Genomic DNA, 21,780 nt, shown 5'->3' with positions numbered 1-21,780 from the left:
ATTTGGATCTGCCGAATTGGGTGGTTATCTCCACAGATGCCAGTCTGACGGGCTGGGAAGCAGTGTGCCTACACAAGTCCGCTCAAGGTCTTTGGTCCCCAAAGGAAATATTCTGGTGCATCAACCGCCTCGAGATGAGGGCAGTCTGACTGGCCCTGCGAACCTTTCTGCCCCCGGTCGAGAACAAAATGGTTCGAGTGTTCTCAGTCAATGCGACGACGGTAGCTTACATCAACCAGCAAGGCGTGACATGGAGTCTCGCGTGGCGCTGGAAGCAAGGCTGTTGTTCGCTTTGGCGGAACACCATCTCAAAGGAATCGCCTCGTCGCATGTCGGCAGGAGTGGAAAATGTTCAGGCAGACTTCCTCAGCAGGCAACAGCTCGATCCAAGGGAGTGGGAGTTAGTTCCCGAAGCTTGGAACCACATTTGCGCCAGGTGGGGCGTGCCTCAGTTGGATCTGATGGCAACTCGGGCCAATGCGAAGACAGAACGCTTTTTCAGTCGTCATCAAGAGGTGGGCTCGGTAGGCTTAGACGCCCTAGTGTGTCCGTGGCCCATGGGCATTCTTCTCTATGCCTTCCCCCTTGGCCTCTCATCGGTGGCTTCTCTGACGTATAGAGCGACATCCAGGCAGCGTAGTGCTGGTGGCCCCAGAGTGGCAGTATCGTCCATGGTTCACAGACCTAGTGCGAATAGCGCTGGAAGGTCCCCTGCAGCTGGCTCATCTCCCGCATCTACTCCGTCAGGGGCCCATATTTTTGGATCGGGAGGATCACTTCTCTCTCACAGCTTGGCTTTTGAGAGGCGACGATTGCGATTGAGGAATTATTCAGAGCAGGTCATTTCCACTCTCCTCCTATGGCCTATGTTAGGGTCTGGATATTGTTTGAGGCATGGTGGCGGCAGCGCTCCTTGGATCCTTTGTCATCGGAGATTCCCCAGGTGTTGGATTTCCTTCAACAGGGCTTGGCTAAGGGTTTGGCTTTCAACTCCATTCAGGTTCAGGCAGCAGCCTTAGGTGCCTTAAGAGGCAGGTTTCACGGTCAGTCGCTGGCAGTGCACCCAGATATTTCACGGTTTCTCAAGGGAGTCAAACATTTACATCCTCCCGTATGTCCGTTATGTCCGGATTGGAGTTTGAACCTGGTGTTTGGGGTGCTTTGTGGAGCCCCCTTTGAGCCTTTTTCGCAGGGCTCCAATTAAGGATATGACCTTGAAGACCTTTTTCCTGGTAGCTATTTGTTCCGCACGACAGATTTCAGAGTTACAGGCTTTGTTGTGTCTGGATCCCTTCCTTAGGATTTACGATGATAGAGTTTTGCTGCCCACGGTTCCTTCTTTCGTTCCTAAGGTGGTGTTCGCCTTTCATGTCAATCAGGCAGTGGATCTGCCAGGTTTTCCACAGTGGTCCAGGGATTCCCCTCAGAAAAAGTAGCTTCATCTTTTGGATGTGCGTCGCGCTCTTTTGAGCTATTTGGAGGTTACCAATGACTTCCAGTGGTCAGACCATCTGTTTGTCTTGTTCAGGGGTCCTAAGAAGGGTGACAAGGCTTCCAAGGCAATTATTTCACGCTGGATTAAGGAGGCTTTCTCTTTGGCCTATGTTGCCCGTGGGCATCAGGTACCCGTGGATCTAAGGCCCAGGCTACCTCCTGGGTCAAGTGTCAGCTTCTGTCGCTGCAGGAAATCTGCAGGGCGGCGGTTTGGTCCTTCCTTCATACTTTCACCAAGCATTATTGTTTGGATGTTAGGGCGCACGATGAATCGTCCTTCGGTGAGAGTGTTCTGCGCACGGGTCTTTCGGGTTTCCACCCAGTATAGTGTGGCTTGGGCACATCCCACTGGTCTGGACTGATCTGGGTATGTTCAGGAAAGGAAAATTGGTTCTTACCTGCTAATGTTCGTTCCTGTAATACCACAGATCAGTCCAGAGGCCCACCCCCTTTTCAGATTCCGAAAGACTGCCTTGAAAAGTGATATTTTCATGAAGAAATAATTTGGTTCTATTGCAGATGCTCTTGAAGGAGCAGGTTCTGAGGTGGTCTAGTGGTTTTTTGTTTTCTCTGTTACAGGTGAGGGGTTGGCTGTTGCGTTTTGAGTTCCAACCCTCTTCGCCCTTTAATAAGGTTAGTTGTTTGGGCTTGGGTACAGGCCAATACTGAGGGACTGCAGGTGGCACTCTCGGTTATGTAGCAGCGCCCAAAGTTTTTGTTATCTGACTCCATCTGCTGGTAGGAATGCACAACCCACTGGTCTGGACTGATCTGTGGTAATACAGGAACTAGCAGGTAAGAACCAATTTTCCTTTCCTGGGGAGGAGGGAGGGACTATGTGCCTGATTGTTCTGCTGTCCATGGAGAACACCTGGGACAGGTAAGCAATTTTGTTTTCTCTGTGGACAGGCATCACAATTCAGTCACACAGTATGGGACTTCCTAGTTTGGGGTTGCATTCGGCTGTATTTTTATTTTGTTTATTGCAACATGAATGTGCTTTTTAGTAAAGACTGGTCCAATACACTGTCCGCATGCATTTTTTGGTCCAGAGAGTAAAGTTATATGAAGGTGTGACCATGTCGCTGCTTGACAAATATGCTGGACTCATGCTGAGTTAAAGTTTGTTAACATAGTGGCAACGTTTGTATGTCGTAAGCCTTAATTGGTTGTTCAATACTGTGACCTATTGATTGGTAACTATGAGTTATATATATTGCAATAACCACCTAGATAAAAGTCTGTTTTCCTATTGACTTGCCCTTTTTATTTATATCGTTAAGAAATAAAAAGCTGTGTTGTGCTTCTATTTAGCTTAGTTCAGTCCAGGTAAAATAGGAGGGCTCTTCTGCAATCAAGCATATGTAATGTTTGCTCCGTTAGTGTAGTTATGGTTTGGTTTAGATGAAATTGCGATACTACTTTTGGCAAGAACTTTTGATGAGTTCTTAGTATTATTTTCTTTTTGCGTATCTGGGTGTACAAGGGTACATGACAAGGGCTTGCAATTCATATACTCTATGAAGTTATGGCAAAAATATTGCTTTCTATGTCACAGATTTCATGTATGTTGTAGCTACAGGCTCAAAGGTTTTTTTTTCATTAACTGTTGTAAGTCTGTATTTAGGTCCCATTGATATGGTGGGACACTTATTGGGGGTTGCAGGTTGTAAAGGCCTTTCATGAACTTTGCTCTTTTTCACAATGGTGATATGCAGCGATGGTACTTACATAACTCTTATTGAATTTGATTTCAATCCGGAGTTGACTAACTACATTAAATATTGAAATACTGATGGGACAGAACACGAGAAGGTGTCTGTATTTTGTTAACACCAGTTTGAAAATCTCTTCCATTTGAAGTTATATGATTTTCTTCAAGTTGGTTTTCGTGCTGTTAAAAGAATATCTGTTACTTTTTGTGGCAGCTGTCGGGTTTGTATTATTCGCTTTCAATATCTATGCTAGTAACGTTAGTTTCTTGAGATTTGGATGAAGGACTGTTTGTACTGAGTAAGAAGTTCTGTAATAATCAGTAATCTGATTGGTGGTGTTCAGCTAATCTGTGTAGCCATGGGAACCAATTTTGTCATGGCCAATATGGTGCTATTAGGATCATGGTTCCTTTGTCTTGCCTGAGTTTTAGGATTGTTCTTGTGATTAACAGAGTAGGTGAGAAAGGCCTCTGTTTCACATAATGAGAAATACATCTCTTGTTTCTGCATTCTGGGATGGTTGTCTTGAGCAGAACTGTGATAGTTTGTGATTGAATTTCTACACAAAAGGTCCACTATAGATTGTCTCGTTACTTGACTTTTGAGTGATCACTCATGAAGCTGTACTTGGTAACTTCGCCTGTCTGCAAGTAGGTTGTCTTTTTTCTGGAAGACAGCTTGCCATGAATTGAGGATAAATTCTGGAAGACAGCTTGCCATTAATTGAGGGTAAATTTGCCATCTGCATAGAAAGCTAAAAAGCTTTCTCTCCTTGTCCACCATTCCAGTGAGGAGATTAGATCTCCAGTGATAGGTTCAGAGGCTGAATATGTTGATTCTAATTTGCCTTTAGATGTCATTATGCTTGTTTCATCTTTAGCTTTGCTAGGAAAATGTTGTGTAATGTTGACGCTATGCGTCTAGAAAATTCATAAACTTGCATGCTGTTAATCATTGATTTGTGAATAATTATTTCGCTAAATTCTGTAATTTCATAGCCCTTTGGGGAAATACATCTTCTCTTTTTTCATGTCTAGGCATACCCCTATGAATTCCAATTGTTGTGAGATTAAATCAGATTTCTTGAAATTTATGACAAATCCTAGGTATTGCTGTTATGCTCAGGCTTGTGAACCCTTGGCCGACGGGAGGATGGTATACCTTTCGGAGGATCCATAGGTTCTCTCGTCGGGTGGCGAGGCCGCGCAGAAGACGGGACCAGCTGACCCTTGGCACTGGAGACTGCGGCGACTGCGGAGGCGTAAGATGAGACGAGAAGAGATGCTGTGTCTTCACCACTGGAAGTCTGTGGTCCCCCCAGGAAGAGCCCGTAGGGACCCAGACTGCTGGGGCTTAGGCGGACCTTTGAGAGGTCAAGGTGTCATTGCAAGGGCTGACTGGAGCTTCGCCCTGGAAGCCCACGGTCCCCCCGGGAGGAGCCCGTAGGGACCCGGGCCGCTGGGACTTAGGCGGGCCCTTGGAGACAGTAGTCTAGAAGGAGTCCTGGGTCGAGTGCCAGAGGGTCGTCGCTCACCAGTCCGAGGCCACACACCGAAAGATCACCACTTGCCAGTCCGAAGTCGTACACCAGAGAATCACAGTAAGCCAATCCGAAGTCAGGAACCGGGAACACCAAGATGAAACAGGAACAGGATCCAAAGCTCAAGGAACTCATCGAAGCAAGCAGACTAGACAGCGCTGGAGGACGTTGCCAAGTAACTGGATGAGCAGAGGAAGCTTCCTTTTATACTTCCCCTGCCTAGGCTGATCAGGAATAGGTGAAGCCAGTTAAAGGGATTAGGTCCCTTTAAATCTGTAGAGGAGGCATGGCCTCGCGCCTAAGGATGGCGGCGGCCATCTTGGATTTTCCCTGCAGAGAAGAGACACCGCTGGACGCCGCGAGGGGGGAGCAGCACCAGAGGCCGCGCGGGAGCAACGGCCCGAATCAGAGCCCTCCCTCTGGGCTCCCGCGGCGAGGGAACGCCGCGGACAAAGTAGGGGGCCGCAGTCGTGGGGCGCCATGGCCGCAGAACACAACAATTGCATCCTTTGTATGACAAGGTTTGTGTCTTTGAAAGAGTTTTAATCAGACAATATTAGCCAATCATGTACATATGGAAAAACTAGCAAATTCTGCTCCCTCAGTTGAGTTGCAATAACTGATAGGTATTTCATGAACACTTAGGGTGGTGTGGCTGCTACCCAAATGGTAAAACTTTGTATTGGTAGTGTTTTCCCAGGACAAACCTTAGATACTTTCTGTGTTTTTTGCCGATTGGTATATGGGCATAAGCATCCTTCAGAACCAACTAAATGAGCCAGTCTCTTTTGTGTAATAGTTGGAAAATTGTACCTGAAAAGTTCATTTCTCATTCAAGATGCATATTTAACTCCTTGAGATCTAATACAGGATGGAGATCTACTATCGTTTTGGGGATTAAGAAGTAAGTATCTGGAGTAGAATCCTTTCCATTTTTGATTTTGCAGGACCAATTGAATGGTTCTTGAATCTAGAAGATTCTGTAGCTCCTGTTTGAGAATATCTAGCTGTTGAGTTATATGAGGCTGGTAATATGGCAGATTCTCTTGTGGGAATATTTTGAAGTTCGGGTAATATCCTTTGCATATTATGCCAAACACCAATTTGTTGGTAGTAATGAGACTCCATTCCTGTCTCTTCCCCCTACTGCAAGACACATGAATGGATCTTGAAATTTTATTATCTTCTGGTCAAAATCCCAATGTTAGTCTTTGAGGAGGCTGTTGTGTTTGCATTTATTGAGGTCTTTCTCTATTTCTTGGCCTTGTTTGTTGTTGGCCTTTCAGTGGTGTAGAGCTTGATAGTGGCTCTGGGGAGGAGTCAGAGGGTGAATATATTGCTAAAGCTTCTGAATCATTATCGTTCAAAGCATACAAACTTTGTGTTTCATCTGATAATGTTTCAATGATAACAGTGGATTCAGCTTTCTTCTTCTTTCAAAGTATCAAAATATGATGGTGGGAGTTTTGATTGTACGTGTTCCCCCAATTTCTCTAGAACTGGTCACTGCAGCACAGATTTAAGCTTTGACTATTCTTTCATAAATGTGCTTACAAAATCTGTCCATAATTTTTAGACGAAGGAATGGCATTCTGGGTAAGAAGATAGAAGCAACACTAATTGAGTGCTACCTGCAGGTGGTTGTACTTCTTCCAATTCTGGAGGCAATCCCAAAATGCTACTTGCTGAAGAGTGTTTTGACCTTCCTTCTGTGCCCAAGGTGTTCCTTTACAATTATCTTTTTGGTGATGATCCCTTGTTTGTGGGCTGTCAAGGTTCTGATGCATTGGTTTGATTATAGTACCTTGGCCTTGAGAACTCAAGAGTCTTGATGGAGTTTTGCCTCTGTTGATTCAGCACCAGGACTGCACTAGAGCTTTGACGCACTAGTGGCTTGTTGTCAGTACTGTGATATATCGGTGTTGGCTTATTAGTGCAGTGATGTTTCTTCAGCACCAAATTATTAATTTTTGGCACCAGTCTTTCAGATGGTACTGGTACCAAAAAATCTTCTGAATTTTTTGGCTCTGATGAGTTTGATTGGTGACCTTTTGCTGAAAGATCTGATGATGGTAATCGGTTTCGCTTCTTTTACCAATGCAAAAAGAGACTTTTCTTATTCTGACCTGATGAGCTGGAAAATTCATATTTTAGCTTGAAAAATCATGAAAAGGTATAGCCCATGGGAACATTTTTCCATAGGGGCCACAATTTGTCATATTATGGTCTGTTCCAAGATTTCTTAGGCAAATGTCATGCAGATCTAAAATTGACATTTTGTGTTTACATTTTCCACATCAGACATTTTAAATTGAAATTTTGATTAGGGTGGTGATGTGTTGAATATAGAGATACATTGTCCAACTGTACACAAAGCGGACAAAAACAGATTGAGGCGAGGGCACACTGCGATTCAAGTGCAGGAAGTTCTGCATATGCTCAGAAAGTGAAACTAAAACTTTCTGAACTGAGAGAGAAGGAGCCCGACTCTGCATTGTCAGATGACATCACCCATGTTGTGTGTGTTACAGTTCCGGCTGCTGTGCAGCCTTCCCCCACTAGAAGACTCCAGTGAGCCCCCCTCTGAACTGTACTCTTCAGCACTTCTCCAGTTTCATGCCTCAGCCATTCTTACAGCCTCCGCTCCACCAGGGGACTTCCATGAGCATACTCCCCTGGCTGGCCAAGCTCCTCTTGCCTGCCTGCACCACACCCAGACTCCAGCATTACTTAATCCTGTCTGTCCCTTGCCTCAGTGTTTTGGCATCGAGTTCTCATTGACTTCATGCTCTAGCCACTTCTGCCTTGTGGCCTTCCCAGGCTTTTCCCTCTTTTGCCTCATGACCTTTAGGCCTTCTGACTTCAGCTCTTCCTTGTGTTGCCTTGCGGTCATCCGGCCTTCAGCTTCTGTCTTTGCTTTGTGACAATTCAGCCTGCAGCTTCTGTCTTTGCCTTGTGGCCATCCAGTCTTCAGTTTCTAGCTTTGCCTTATGGCCTTTGGGCCTCCGTGCCCTTCCTTGTTTGTGGCCTCACCTAGGCCTCTCCCTGTCTCTAGGCCTCTCCCTGTCTTGCCCCTCAGGGCCTTCCTGTATTGTTGCCTTTGGGCTTTATGTTTCATGTTATTTATTTATTTATTTGGCATTTTTATATACCGATATTCTTGCAACAAGTTACAAATCACCTTGGTTTACATTCAAACAATAAACTTTGCACAAGGATGTTGTCTTATCCTTGTCCTATCTGGTCCAGTCTTTTGCCTGTGTTCCTGAGTACCAGTCTTACCTGAACTCTGTTCCTGAGTTCCAGTCTTACCTGCACTTTGTTCCAGTGTTCAGGTTCCACTCTTACCTGCATGTTGTTCCAGTCTGTTCCTGAGTTCCAGCTCTACCCTTTCCTGCACACTGTTCCAGTCTGTTATTGAGTTCTAGCTTTGCTTACACACTGTTCCTGACCTCCGGCCTTGCCTGTACACTGTTCCTGAGTTCCAGCATTGCCTGCACTTGCTCTAGCCCCTCTGGACTGCTCAAGCCTAGCTTGTCATCATGCCATCCTGCGCTACTCTGAAGGTGGTGTCTACTATGTTCCTCCTGAATTGGAGGCTCAACAGTGTGGCTGAATTGTGATGCTGGTCCATGGAGAACTAATATTATTATACATAGCTTTAATAATGAATCCTACTAATTTTGAATTTCTCTTGCACATTTAATAGTCATTTCTAATAGTTGATTTTTAAAAACCTGAGACAGAGTGAGGAAAAGAAAGAGAAGAAAAATATTTCAGGGCCTATTTCTTATGTAGTGGCAGTGAGTAGAAGAGCAGCATTTAGAGTGGTCACAATAAATAGCATTTTAAAGTCAATCCACCTTACCACAGCAGTTGGTTTTCATGGTTGCATGTTGCGTAGGCATCACTCTGAAAGACTGCTTGCACCTGCGGTTTTTTGTCTTTATCCTCCAATATTATGTACGTAATGTGATTTGGACTGGCAAGTATTATCATGATAGCAATGTTACCTGATGGGTAACTGGTTAACAGTTAAGGGAAAAGTCTATGTGTTTAATTTAAAAACAAATAGGGGCCTCCTCCCAATCCAAAAAATTATACCTCTAGAGTTTTCCAAAAACACTGAAACCTATTCATGAGTTCCCTAAAGCAGAAGTGGACATTTTACGGCCTGAGGGATTTTATAATCCAGCCTGTGGTGGCGATTCAGGTCCTGGCCAGTACTGAGCTTAAGTGTGACGGCTGCTTCCTGCTTGCTTTCCCCAGGTTCTCTGGGGAATTGGTGGAGATAGGGGGAGGTACCATGGCACTTCTTTTCGAATCCCCCGCCCCCCTCCCCCATCTGACAACACAATGTGGTCCTCAGGCCAAAAGGTCTGCTGTCCTTGCTCTAAAGCCATACAATTTAGCAGCAAAAGCTGTATAAAACTTACTGGAATTCTGCACTAAAGTGCGGGATGGTGCTGGGGCTCTTATGCTTCAAACCAATTGCGTTCAGGGGCGATGAAGAGGTGATTTACTTATCAATGAAGGAGAGATATGTGCACAGGCAATGCAAATGACTCCTGATGGACAAACATGGAGCAGCATGGGCAGATGCCTTGGAGAAGGTTTCCCATTCACCTTCTTAGACAGTAGTTCTGACAGATTTGCTACAGTGAAAAAAAGGTAACCCACTGGCAAGATGATATCCGGGGAATCTTCAGGCAATAAGACCCCATTCCCCTTCTGCTTCCTCCATGCACAGAAAAACACAAGTTACCAGTTCACTAATAACGAGATGGTTCTCCACATACAGTTTACATCTTTGGATGGATACTAAATCTGACCTGTCCCGTCTGGAAAAAGGATAAAGAAACGCATCCCACTGGGGTAGAACCTGCAGACAACTTTCTTGTGACTCTGTGAAAATAGAACAAAATTTTAGGAAGAGTTAAAAAAAAAAGTTACAGTGATATTAGGGAAATTCCTGCGAGAGGCAGCAGGATCAGTGCCCTTATTCTCCAGTTGACTTTATGGCATTTTGTATGGGCATCTAACCAGGATGGCAGAGAACCAATGAGGAAGCAAACAAAAACTTGACTTGCATAAGGAGTGGTATCTTATTAGTGGTCAAGTTCTACAGCTGGGATATATCCTGGGTAGTGCGGACAAGAATAACTGGGCGGACTGGATGGGCTCATTGGTCATCTTCTGCCCTCATCTAAGAGGCCAATATTCAGTAAGACGGCGAGCGGACAAGTAATCTGGCTACAAGTAGCCAGATAATTTGTCCCAGATAAACGTCCTGCTAAAACGTTACAGTGATATTAGGGAAATTCCTGCGAGAGGCAGCAGGATCAGTGCCCTTATTCTCCAGTTCACCTAAATTTATCCAGCTACATGTAGCCAGATAACTTATAAAACCTAACTGGCTATTGTTGAATATAACTGGTTAGGTTTCAAAGTTAGCCAGCTGATGTGGCTGGATAACTTGCCACTTAATCAGATACAGTCAAAAGATATTCAGTTAAGTGGCAGCAAAATGAAACAAAACAAAACAAAAAAAAAAAAACACCTTGGAGCTCTTAGGCTCTATCCCCCAGCCCTCTACCACAGAAAATACTTACAAATAATTTAGGCCATAGCGCCAGATCCCTCTCCCACCTTCTCCAACACCTCAAATAAAAAAAAATAAAAGCAGCGGTGGCTAGCACCCCAAAGCCAGGCCCCTCTCTTCCTTCCCAGTGTTTTGCAGAAAACAAATGATCCCCCTCCTTCCCCTCTCCTCACCCACGTGAAATGTCTATCTCATACTCTGGACCTATCCCTTCCCCAGGATCTCCGAAACCCCAGCTGGGAGTGGTAGTCTCTTACCAGTTTCCGGAGCTTCCAGCATTGCTTTGACAGAAGTGCTGGAAGCGCAGGATCTCCTACATCTTTTTAATATTAAAAAAATAGAAAATAAAAATGAGGGGGCTGGACTGATGACTCGGTAGCAAGTGCTGCGGACTGCCATGCGAGAAACCTGGGTTTGATTCCCAGGCCAGGCTTCTTCTCCCTGGCCCAGCCAGGGATTTTGCAGAGACATCCCTTCATGAGTCCTGGAGGGGGGAGGGAGTCTCAACCTTTAATGGCCAGACTTACAGTCTGCCACAGCCAGGTTTCAGAGGGAGCTGCAGGTCTTTGGCCAAGAACTATCACTGCGATATAGGACTGAGTTGTTAGGGATAAAAAAAAAAAAAAGAGGGGGTGGGGGAATTTCCAGGGGCCAGCTGTGCCTCTACAGACCAATACAGGTGGTTTCCAATAGAGCTGTGAGCTCAAAGGCGCAGGAGGAAACTTCTGGTCTAAAAAACCCCAGATGATACACTTAAAAATTAAAGAGTCCTGTTTGATGTTACAGCACTGGAAAAAAACAAAACACTTTTATCAATCAGATTCGACATTTGGAGAGGGCCCAGCAAGAAAGTTAGAAAGGAAGATAACAGTTTCTAGATTGCAGCAATCTTTAAATGCTAGTTAAAGCATTTAAACAGCAGATCAATTCCTTCCACCACACTGCGAATACAAGCAACAGGACAAATTCTGGGGGAGAAGCAGAGCTGTATTGCTATCCAAATTGACCACAGATAGCAGACATGGAAATATACAAGAGCAACTCTGTTGAATAAGCAGTTGCAGAGCAGCAGCACCACAAACTTTCCCTCCATCACGGTGTTGTGATGTGGCAAGTACTATGCATCACTATAATAAACCTGCATAATCTCCAGCTATTGGGATACTAGCAAATACCGAAAGCTTTGAGGTGAAGATCATCCAACATGGCTGGCCATGATCTCTGACTCTAGACTCCCAAAGCAAGTTTATTCTCCCAGTTCAGTCAAGGCATAAATCCAAGAGGAAAGCAGAGAAAGAACTTCAAGGACATCCTCAAAGTCAATATTAAGAAGTGCAATATTAACATCAACTCCTAGGAGACAACTACCCAGGAATGTTCCAGATGGAGGAAGACTTTACTATAGGGGTCTCAGCACTCTGACAGTAGCAGGAGGTGAAAAGAGCAGGAGTGGCAGAAAAAGCATGCTGTGGACCAAATCAACAACCTACGGCCACCCATCCTACTTAGCAATGTGTTCAAGTTGTGAGAGTCTTTCTATGTCAGATTTGCCTCATCATCTATTCATCTTCAGACACAGATAGAACAATCATGGAAGACAACCATGCTTGACTGCAAAAAGACTGTCCATGAGCAGGACACATTCCTAAAACAGTAATGGGTGAAGGATCACTGGTATGTTTCTTTTCTAAATTGATCCTGTTCTGTGAGAAAATGGCTGGTGGGCCCCTGGCCTCCTTTTTCTGTTTCCTCCTTTCTTTTCTTTTGCCATCATACAAGCACACAACTGGTTGTCAGGGTCACAACAAAAGGGAGGAGGGAAGAAGGAAATCAAGCTCCCTTTGATCATTTTCTTGGTTTCAAATACATTTTAAGACATTAGGATTATATTATTTTTTTCCTATGATGGTTCTATTTCAGAAAAAAACATGCCTTCGTTGTACTTTTCATGTAAATACTGCTTTGGATACCAAAGACACCTTTATAAAGCGTAGCATTTGTGTACTATAATCTGTGCCCACTGCATACATACTGGAATGAGGAGTGCCACAGTTCTATTAAACTTGTAAACCTAGAAACTGACTGCATGCATAGTAGACTAATCATTCAATACAAAGAAAATTATTCCTTACCTGCTAATTTTCGTTCCTGTAGTACCAAGGATCAGTCCAGACAGTGGGTTATCTTCCCCTTCCAGCAGATGGCATCAATTAGAACTTTGAAGGATGCTTCCTTATAAGGTAATGCACCCTCTACTAATCCTCAGTATGGAGTATATCAAAGCAAAGAGGAAAACCAGGAGGAATCAAGAACAATAGAATTAAGTAACAAATAACAGTGTGCAACGGGCACAAAACAGTGTCAAACAACAAACTTGCAGAATGAACCATTAACCAGCCAAAGGAAAAAAGGCACTTAAGAACAATTTGAGCAGAGAGGCAATCCCAAATCCAATAAACAGTCAGGGAGGGCGTCTGGACTGATCCTTGGTACTACAGGAACGAAAATTAGCAGGTAAGGAATAATTTTCTTTTCCCTGTACATACCAGGATCAGTCCAGACAGTGGGATGTACCAAAGCTTCCCTAAGTAGGGTGGGACCCAGAAAGCCCTGCTCGAATGATCCTAGAGCCAAAAGTAAGCGACTGTATGTGTAGACGTTAATGACGAGCAAAGGTATGTAATGATTTCCAAGTTGCCGCTCAACAAATCTCCTGGAACGAGACAGATTGCATCTCCACCCAGGAAGCAGCCTGAGCTTGAAGAGAATGGGCCTTGACACCCGCCAGAGGTTGTCGACCCGCTCCAATGTAGGCCACCGAGATTGCCTCCTTCAGCCAGCGAGCAATGGTAGTTTTCAACGCCTTGGCCCCCTTCTTTGGACCATGTCGGAGAACAAAAAGATGGTTCGACAAGCGAAAATCATTAGTGACTTCCAGATAGCGAATAAGGATACGCTTGACATCTAGCTTGCGTAGATCCGCCGATGTGTCCGCTGAGAAGGATGGAAGCTCTACCGTCTGATTCAAGTGGAACTCAGAAACCACCTTGGGCAGAAAAGCAGGCACAGTGCGCAAGGAAACTCCCGAATCCGTAAAACGAAGGTAGGGCTCTTTGCACGAGAATGCTTGAAGCTCCGAGATTCTGCGGGCAGAACAGATAGCTACCAGGAAAACTGTCTTGAGAGTGATATCCTTGAGGGTCGCGGAATGCATGGGTTCAAAGGGTGGTCCGACCAAGATTCAGAGAATGAGATTGAGACTCCACGAAGGATAACGAGCGTGGACCGGGGGTTTCACGTGCTTCACCCTCCTGAGGAATCGGATGATATCCGGGTGAGAGGAAAGGGAAGTTCCCTCTCGTTGATGAAGTGGAGAGCCTAGGGCAAAGACTTGCACTCTCAGCGAGTTGTAGGCCAGACCCTTGTCCAGTCCCTGTTGAATAAAAGATAGGATCTGAGCCACCGAGGTGGTCCGTGGTGACACGGGTATGGAGGCACACCAGTTCTCAAAAACCTTCCATATCCTGATATAGGAGATGGAGGTAGACATCTTTCTAGCCTTGAGGAGGGTCGAGATAACGGCCTCTGGGTATCCACACTGCTCAGCCGGCGCCTCTCAAAAGCCAGGCCGCAAGACAGAAGCGATTGACCTGGGCGAAAGATACCGGACCCTGATGCAGCAAGCGTGGAAGGTGACCCAGATGAAAGAGGTCCGTAAACTGCGAGGTTGATCAAGTCTGCAAACCATGGACGACGGGGCCATTCCGGCGCCACCAGAATTACCGGGCCCTGGTGGGACTCTATTCTCCGGAGCACCTTGCCCACCAGAGGCCAAGGGGGAAACACGTAGAGGAGAACATGACGGGGCCAGGGGAGGACTAAGGCATCCACTCCCTCTGCGCCGTACTCTCTTCTGCGACTGAAGAACCGAGCTGCCTTAGCATTCCGAGAGGTTGCCATTAGGTCCAGATAGGGGGTCCCCCATCTGTGGAACAGGAGATTCACCGCCTCCTCTGAGAGTTCCCGCTCTCCGGGATCTAGATGTTGACGACTGAGAAAGTCTGCTTGAACATTGTCTACGCCTGCGATGTGGGAAGCCGCTAGACGGGAGAGATGAGTCTCCGCCCATGCCATCAACCTGTCTGTCTCCCAAGAGACATGCCTGCTCCTCGTGCCCCCTTGGCGATTGATGTAGGCCACAGTGGTCGCATTGTCTGAGAGTATTCGGACTGTGCGACGATGGACGAGAGGTTGAAAGCATTTCAAAGCCAGACGCACTGCTCTGGTCTCCATGCGATTGATCAGCCAAAGTTGCTTGGGACAGCGTCCACTTCCCTTGCGCAGAACTCATCTGACACACCGCTCCCCAGCCAGAGAGACTGGCGTCCGTCGTGACGATTACCCATTTCGGGATGTCCAAAGGAACACCCTGGAGAAGATGAGACAGGTTGAATCACCACGAGAGACTATCCTTGGCTCCCTGCGGGAGAGGAAGGATGGCTTGGAAGTCCCGAGACACCGGCTTCCAGCTGGAGAGCAAGGCGCGCTGTAAGGGATGCATATGTGCAAACGTCCAGGGGACCAGATCGATGGTGGAAGCCATGGATCCCAGGACCTGGAGGTAATCCCACGCCATTGGAAGCGAGAGACCAATGAATCGTTGTATCTGAGCTATGAGTGTATGAGCCCTGTCCGGGGGCAGAGACATCTTGCCTAGCGCTGTGTCGAAATGCGCCCCCAGGAAGTCCAGAGACTGAGATGGAGAAAGGCTGCTCTTGGCGAAGTTGACCACCTAACCGAGGGAGTGAAGAAGCGTCAACACCTTGTCGACCGCCCGGTGGCACTGGGCTGAGGACTTTGCCCAAATGAGCCAGTCGTCCAGGTCTGGGTGCACCAAGACTCCCTCCCTCTGGAGAGCGGCGGCTACTACTATCATCACCTTCGTGAAGGTTCGAGGAGCGGTTGCAAGACCAAAGGGTAGAGCCTGGAACTGGAAATGCTGTCCCAGAATCTTGAATCACAGAAAACACTGATGCGCTTGGAGGATGGGAATGTGTAGATAAGCTTCCATCAGATCCAGGGAGGCCAAACATTCTCCGGAGTGAACCACCGCTATCACGGAGTGCAAGGTTTCCATCCGAAAGTGGGGAATCTTGAGGGCCCTGTTGACCATCTTGAGATCCAAGATTGGGCGGAAGGAACCTTCCTTCTTGGGGACTACGAAGTATACCGAATAATGTCCCAGGCCTACTTCCAGGGTGGGGGGGACGGGACTGGACAAATCACTCCGAGAGCCAGAAGCCTGTCAAGTGTCTGCCGGACTGGGAGCTGTTTCTGGACTGGGCCACATGGAGAGAAGAGAAACCTGTCTCTTAGCGGCCGAGCAAATTCTAATGCGTAGCGGTGTCTTAGAATATCCAGGACCCACTGATCTGATGTGATGTTGACCCACTCCTTGTAGAAAAGGGAGAGACGTCCCCCTATCCTGGGGATCGGGGAGTGGGCCGGCATAGCTTCATTGTGAAGACTTGGAGGACGTCCCCTGGGCTGGACCAGAGCGGGGCAGTCTTCAGGCACGAAAGGATTGAGTCCAGGATTGAGATCGAGAGGACGGCTGACGAGGAGCTGCAGTCCTTGCCTGGTGGAAACTACGTTGATTCTTGAATCGGCTTCTAGTGGAATTAAACGACCTAGAAGAACGAGGGCAATCCTCTGGCAGTTTGTGTACCTTATTCTCTCCGAGGGACTTGATAATCTGGTCCAGATCCTCCCCAAATAGTAGCTTGCCCTTGAAGGGTAGGGATCCCAGCTGCGACTTGGAAGAAGAATCCACCGACCAGTTGCGAAGCCAGAGGAGGCGTCTAGCCGAGACTGCAGAAACCATAGATCTGGCCAATACTCTCAGAATGTCATATAAAGCGTCTGCTCCATATGCTATGACGGCCTCCAGGTGGTCTGTCTGAAGTGTTTCCTCAGGAGGCAACTCCTGGGAGCTGAGCAGCTGCTGAAGCCAGCGGAGGCCTGCACGCTGAGCGAAGGAACTACAAATGGCCACCCGGACCCCCAGGGCAGACACCTCAATAACTCTCTAGATAAACTTCCAGCTTTCGATCTTGAAGATCTCGCAAGGCTGCACCACCCGTTACTGGAATGGTAGTTCTTTTCGTTACCGCTGAGACGGCAGAATCTACTTTGGGAGCCTTAAGAAGCTCCAGGAAATCATCCGGGAGAGGACCTTGAGGGAGGTCTCTGGAGAATCCCATTCCCTGGATAACAGTTGAAGGAACGTGGGATGGGAAGGAAAGGACCTACACGGCGGACGTAGACCAGCTAGAAGGGGGTCCCGTTTCTTCGCTGGTGGATTAGGCTCAGGCGGGTCCTGAGGGGCCTCAATGTCCAATTCCTGTAGGATATGTGGAATGAGGGGGTCCAGCTCAACCCTCTGGAAGATCCGCAGGACTCTAAGATCATCCCCTTCCAATTGAGCCGTAGTTGAAAGTTCATCCGGATCCGGGTCCTGCTGAGGAACAGACCCCCCCCCCCCCCCCCCCCCCCCCCCCCCCCGCAGAGGTGTGTGTACCAAACGGACCCTCGGAGGGCTTGAGGTGGTCGGAGGTACCCCTAGTCCCGGGACCGCTGACCCTTGGGCACTCCCCACGGTCTGGGCACTTCCCAAGACCTGAGTGGAATCAGCCATTCTGGGTACCTTAGGAGGAGGAGGTCCCACCAGAAATTCCTAGTGCTGGCCCATTCTGGCCAGGTAAGCATTATGAAGCAGGAGAACAAAATCCGTGGAAAACGGAGGTGGCCCCGAAGGAGGAAGAGTGGGAAGATCCCCTGACGGAGGAAAAGGCTCCCGAGGTGGAACGGGTGTCAAAACCGGCTGCTGAGATGAAAAAGGAGCGTCCTGCTCTTCTCCTGTTAGTGCCGGAGCAGCCGAGTCTGGAGACAAAATGGCCACCGTTCCTGCGGTCAGCAGGATCGGGGCCGGCTCCTGAGCGTCAAGGAGCGCCAGAAGACGAGAACCAGAGCAGCCTGGCGGTTGAGAGGGTCCCTCCCCACCAGGGAGGCAAGCTGTGCAAATCCCCTCACGGGAGAGCCTCGACCCGGGCTCTCCACAAGCGCAGCACCTGCACGAACGAGGCATGGGGATCCCCGACGGAGCCGTGAGGGAACCAGCTGTTCTTAACGCGAGAAACAGGCAGGGTTTAAAGCTGGGGGAAGCGGGAAAAACCTCCGCTTCAGCCTGTTCTTCCTCATGCTCACCAGGTTCGTGGCTGTAAGAAGGGGGTAAAAGCCTCCGCTTTAGTCCTGCTCTCTCTCTATCCCTCAGTGACCCACAGATAGAGGCACAGAGGAATAACGCCTCTCTGTGCTGGCTGCCCCGAGGAAAACGGCGTCTCAGGGGCAGCGGGTCGGATAGCAGCCACAGGGGGAGAGGTCGGCACCACCGACTTGCATCCCGGAGAGAGGAAGAGAGAAAATAACCTGTCAAAAGGAAATAAAAACAAACTTACCCCGACAACAGAGATGGGAGGGGTGGGGAGAAATGCAAATAGTACTGCCTGCAAGCTATAGAATGCTCCCACTAAAACAGGAGCGGAGGCTACAGGAAAGCTCTCCAAATAATTCCCTCAGAAAATTCAAAATTCAAAGATTTTTTTTTTTTAATTAGACTTGATCCATCCAAAAGAAAGGAAAGCTGAGGAAAATAGAGAAAATTCCTAAAATAGCTTTCTAGTCATCTCAGTGGGGAACGAAAGCTACCACTATCATCTGTGGAGTCAAGAGAATACTAAGGATTAGTAGAGGGTGCACTATCTTATAAGGAAGCATCATTCAAAGTTCTACTTGACTTCATCTGCTGAAAGGGGGAGATAACCCACTGTCTGGACTGATCCTGGTATGTACAGGGAATGCTAGTTACTATGATTCAAAGTAGACTCTTTTGAACAGGGAGATAATCCAATCTCCCCAGTAAATATGAAAGCAGCCAAAACAGTAACAGAATTCAAGAAGGCCTGGGATAAATAGAGACGATCTTTAGTGGCAAGGAACTGAAGGTAACGTCAGCAATCAAGTGGAAAGTGTGGTATTGGTAAACTGAGCAGACTAGATGAGCATTAAAGTTCTCATCTGCTGTCACAGTCGGTGTTTCTAGGGCATTGACTGGATTACCCCTCTGTTACTACAAACAATGTGCAACTATTTCCTGGGCATTTTTAAAAATATTTACAGTTAGTGGTAGCTACAAAATGTTTTCTGTGTGGAATTATGATAATTAACCATACACTATGCACAAACTGTTACAAAAAAAAAAAAGAAAACATGACTTCCCTACAGTTACGCAGTCAGTGGTAGACCTTGAAATCCTAATTCCTAGTTCCTACTCCAAGAACATACTTCTTCCCCGACTGATCAGCTGAAGAAGCCTCCTACAAACAAGTGGCTCATTTGCAAGGAACAAGCAAATTCCTATATTTTTATTTGCATTCGTCAATTAGGTTTACAAGAGGAGGCATGTTTTATGATCTTGACATGAGACTGCACAACACCAAATTGAAAAATAAACATGTGGAAGAGGGAAAAGACCTATCTTCAGAGATGTGCAACCAAATTCTTATCAGAGGGGTTCTCACCTGCTTTATGCTATTTTAGGAAATGCTCTTTGATATAACAAAACGTAACAAGGGCCCCCCCCCAGGAACCTCTCCCAGCATATCCTTGCCCGTCAGTCAGCTGCACTCTCTCATAAGTGAGTGGAGGACAGTTAATCTATGTTAGCCCTATTTAATGTGCATGGAATAGATTTAAATTTAGGTTTGACATCATGAATATGTTGATGCCAGTTCTCCTTCTAGTATCTGCTTGTGTAGCCCTCCCTCCCCCTTCCTTCCCTCCTCAGGTTAGAGAGGGAGGAGTACACTCAAACACGGATGTGAGCAACTATGTTTTAGGGCAGCTCAAATCCTGCCAGAACCTTTTAGGTTCAGAAATTATCATTACTTTTATCAATGGAGGATGGTTTAAGGGCTTGATTTACGAAGGTTCTTCTCTCATTCTGGGGCCAATGTAATAAAGTGTGCCGAAGCTGTCGCAGGTTTGTGCGCCTGTACGCACGTCTGTACAAGCATTTTCCCATGCAAAGTCCTATACGGGGATGTAATAAGAATTTTGTGCGCAGGGAAAAGCGCGTATGAATGTGCTTACTGACCCGCGGTTTTTCCTGCGCGAATGCTTGCTAATGGCACGCAAAGGAGGCGATTACCAAAGCATAGGCAATGCAGAGAGCCGCGTTAATGCTAGTGTGGGTTTTTTAATGCAGCTTTTTTTACCGCCAAGGTCAGGGCACAAGTTAAGTGTCAGTGCTGACTCGGGGGCCATTTTATTTCATTGCTTGCACTGGTGTGGTGTGGTTTTTTGTCTGTGCAGCTCTGGTGTAATTTATATGATGGAGATTTCGGATTGTGTCCAGTTGTTCCTGATGCTGTGGTATATCCTGTGCGTTCACCAAAGGATGACAGCAGCAGAAGGTTTGGCAGGTGACAAAAGGTCGTGGCAGGAGAGAGAGGATCTGCAGGAAGCAGGTGGAGAGCAGGGATCTTGAGGAGCAGGCTCAGCTAGGTGCCTTTTATGGTGCTCAGGCACCCAGAAAAGCGCACAGCTAAGCTGGCTGCTCTGATGCCGAGATAGGCGCTCAACTAGGTGCCTTTCATGGTGCTTGGGCACCTAGCTAAGTGCTAGGCTAGGTGCCTTTCATGGTGCTTGGGCACCTGGATAGGCACTTAACTAGGTGCTTTTCATGGTGCTTGGGCACCTAGATAGGCGCTCAGCTAGGTGCTTTTCATGGTGCTTGGGCACCTAGATAGGAGCTCAGCTAGGTGCCTTTCATGGTGTTTGGGCACCTAGATAAGAGCTCAGCTAGGTGCCTTTCATGGTGATTGGGCAGCTAGATAGGAGCTCAGCTAGGTGCCTTTCATGGTGTTTGGGCACCTAGATAGGCACTCAACTAGGTGCCTTTCATGCTGCTTGGGCACCTAGATAGGAGCTCAGCTAGGTGCCTTTCATGGTGCTTGGGCACCTAGATAGGCACTCAACTAGGTACCTTTCATGGTGCTCGGGAGCCCAGAAAAGCACAAAGCTAAGCTGGTTGCTTAGGCGCCGAGATAGGCGTTTAGCTAGGTGCCCTTTCATGGTGCTCAGATGCCCTGAAAGGCACCTAGCTTAGCACCTATCTCGGCGCTCGAGCGTCTGCATTTGCACCCGGCTGAGCACCTATGATTGGTGCTCAGCTGAACACCTATCTCGCTGCCACTCAGTTATCACCCACATATGAAAATTCACATTCGCTTTTATGCGCGGATTATTGGCGCGGCTTTTCAGCACAGTTAGGTATGTGCATTTCTTCATGACTGTGTGGATTTCTGCGTGCAAATCATTTGCATAATTTATTATTTTTTTTACATCCCGCGGAAGCGGCAGCTTTAGCCGCATGTGGTGATCAAAACCTGTGCTCATAACTACCGCCTGTTTTGCCATGGGTCTTATTACATCGGCCTCCTCTGTATCTATCTGGTCCATTGAGGCCGGAATCCTGTCAGTCTTAATGGGGAGTCCATTCCTTGTTGTTCTCTCAAAAATAGTCCAAGCTTTTTTTTTTTCATACTGCAGGTTCCTCCTGTTCCTTTGTACTAACTTGCTCAATCAGAACTAAGGTTGGGATTTGGCATTATAAGCATTCTTTCACAACCTACCTAGGGATTTTTTTTAACCTTCGACTTAATATCATGGTGATATTAAGTCGGAGGTCCCGAAAGTTAAAAAAAGTAAAAAAAAAAAATAAAAAAATTTAAAATGGGCCCGCGGCTGGCGGGTCGAAAACCGGACACTCAATTTTGCCTGCGTCCGGTTTCCGAACTCGTGGCTGTCAGCGGGCTCGAGAACCGATGCCGGCAAAATTGAGGGTCGGCTGTCAAACCCGCTGACAGCCACCGCTTCAGTCAAAAAAGAGGCGCTAGGGACGCGGTAGTGTCCCTAGCGCCTCTTTTTACTGCTGGGGCTAATTTTAATAAATTAAAATACTGAATCTCGCGCACAGGAGAATGGCCTCATGTGCCGGGAGAGCGGGTGCTCGCCCGCTCTCCCGCGTTTTTACTGTATGGGCCCGGCAGATTGAATCTTTATTTAAACAGTATGAGTGACCACCAGAGGTGGCAGTAGTGAGTAGTGGTTGTAGAGCCCGGCTGGGTGCTTCTCTCACAGTAACGCTGGAAAAGCTGATCTCTTGATGAGCAGTGCTGTAGTGAAAAGAGACTGAGAGATATGAGTACACATATGATGGAATAACATTCAGAGTCCCAATGTTGGTAATAGGAGAGAGCTCTGAGGCAGGGAGAGCAGGCCCTCGAGGAGCGAGTACCTGATCCCTT

The 21,780-nt window shown here is 47.2% G+C and overlaps 1 protein-coding gene across 3 annotated transcripts in view; it reads right to left on the bottom strand.

Moving 5' to 3' along the window:
* The window catches only part of ERICH6B (glutamate rich 6B), a 353,852-nt gene that overhangs the window by 109,167 nt on the left and 222,905 nt on the right, over positions 1-21,780 (bottom strand). For all 3 annotated transcript variants that reach the window (XM_029602897.1, XM_029602896.1, XM_029602895.1), the window contains 2 exons: positions 9,572-9,654; positions 8,618-8,773 (listed from right to left, as the gene is read on the bottom strand). In XM_029602897.1, the coding sequence (XP_029458757.1) occupies positions 8,618-8,773; positions 9,572-9,654 (239 nt within the window). The remainder of the gene's footprint in view (positions 1-8,617; positions 8,774-9,571; positions 9,655-21,780) is intronic.

This window comes from Rhinatrema bivittatum, chromosome 5 (assembly GCF_901001135.1).
Source record: "Rhinatrema bivittatum chromosome 5, aRhiBiv1.1, whole genome shotgun sequence".
Lineage (NCBI taxonomy): Eukaryota > Metazoa > Chordata > Amphibia > Gymnophiona > Rhinatrematidae > Rhinatrema > Rhinatrema bivittatum.
The sequence above is the reverse complement of the archived record's forward strand: the minus strand, read 5'-3'. Positions and strand labels throughout refer to the sequence as shown.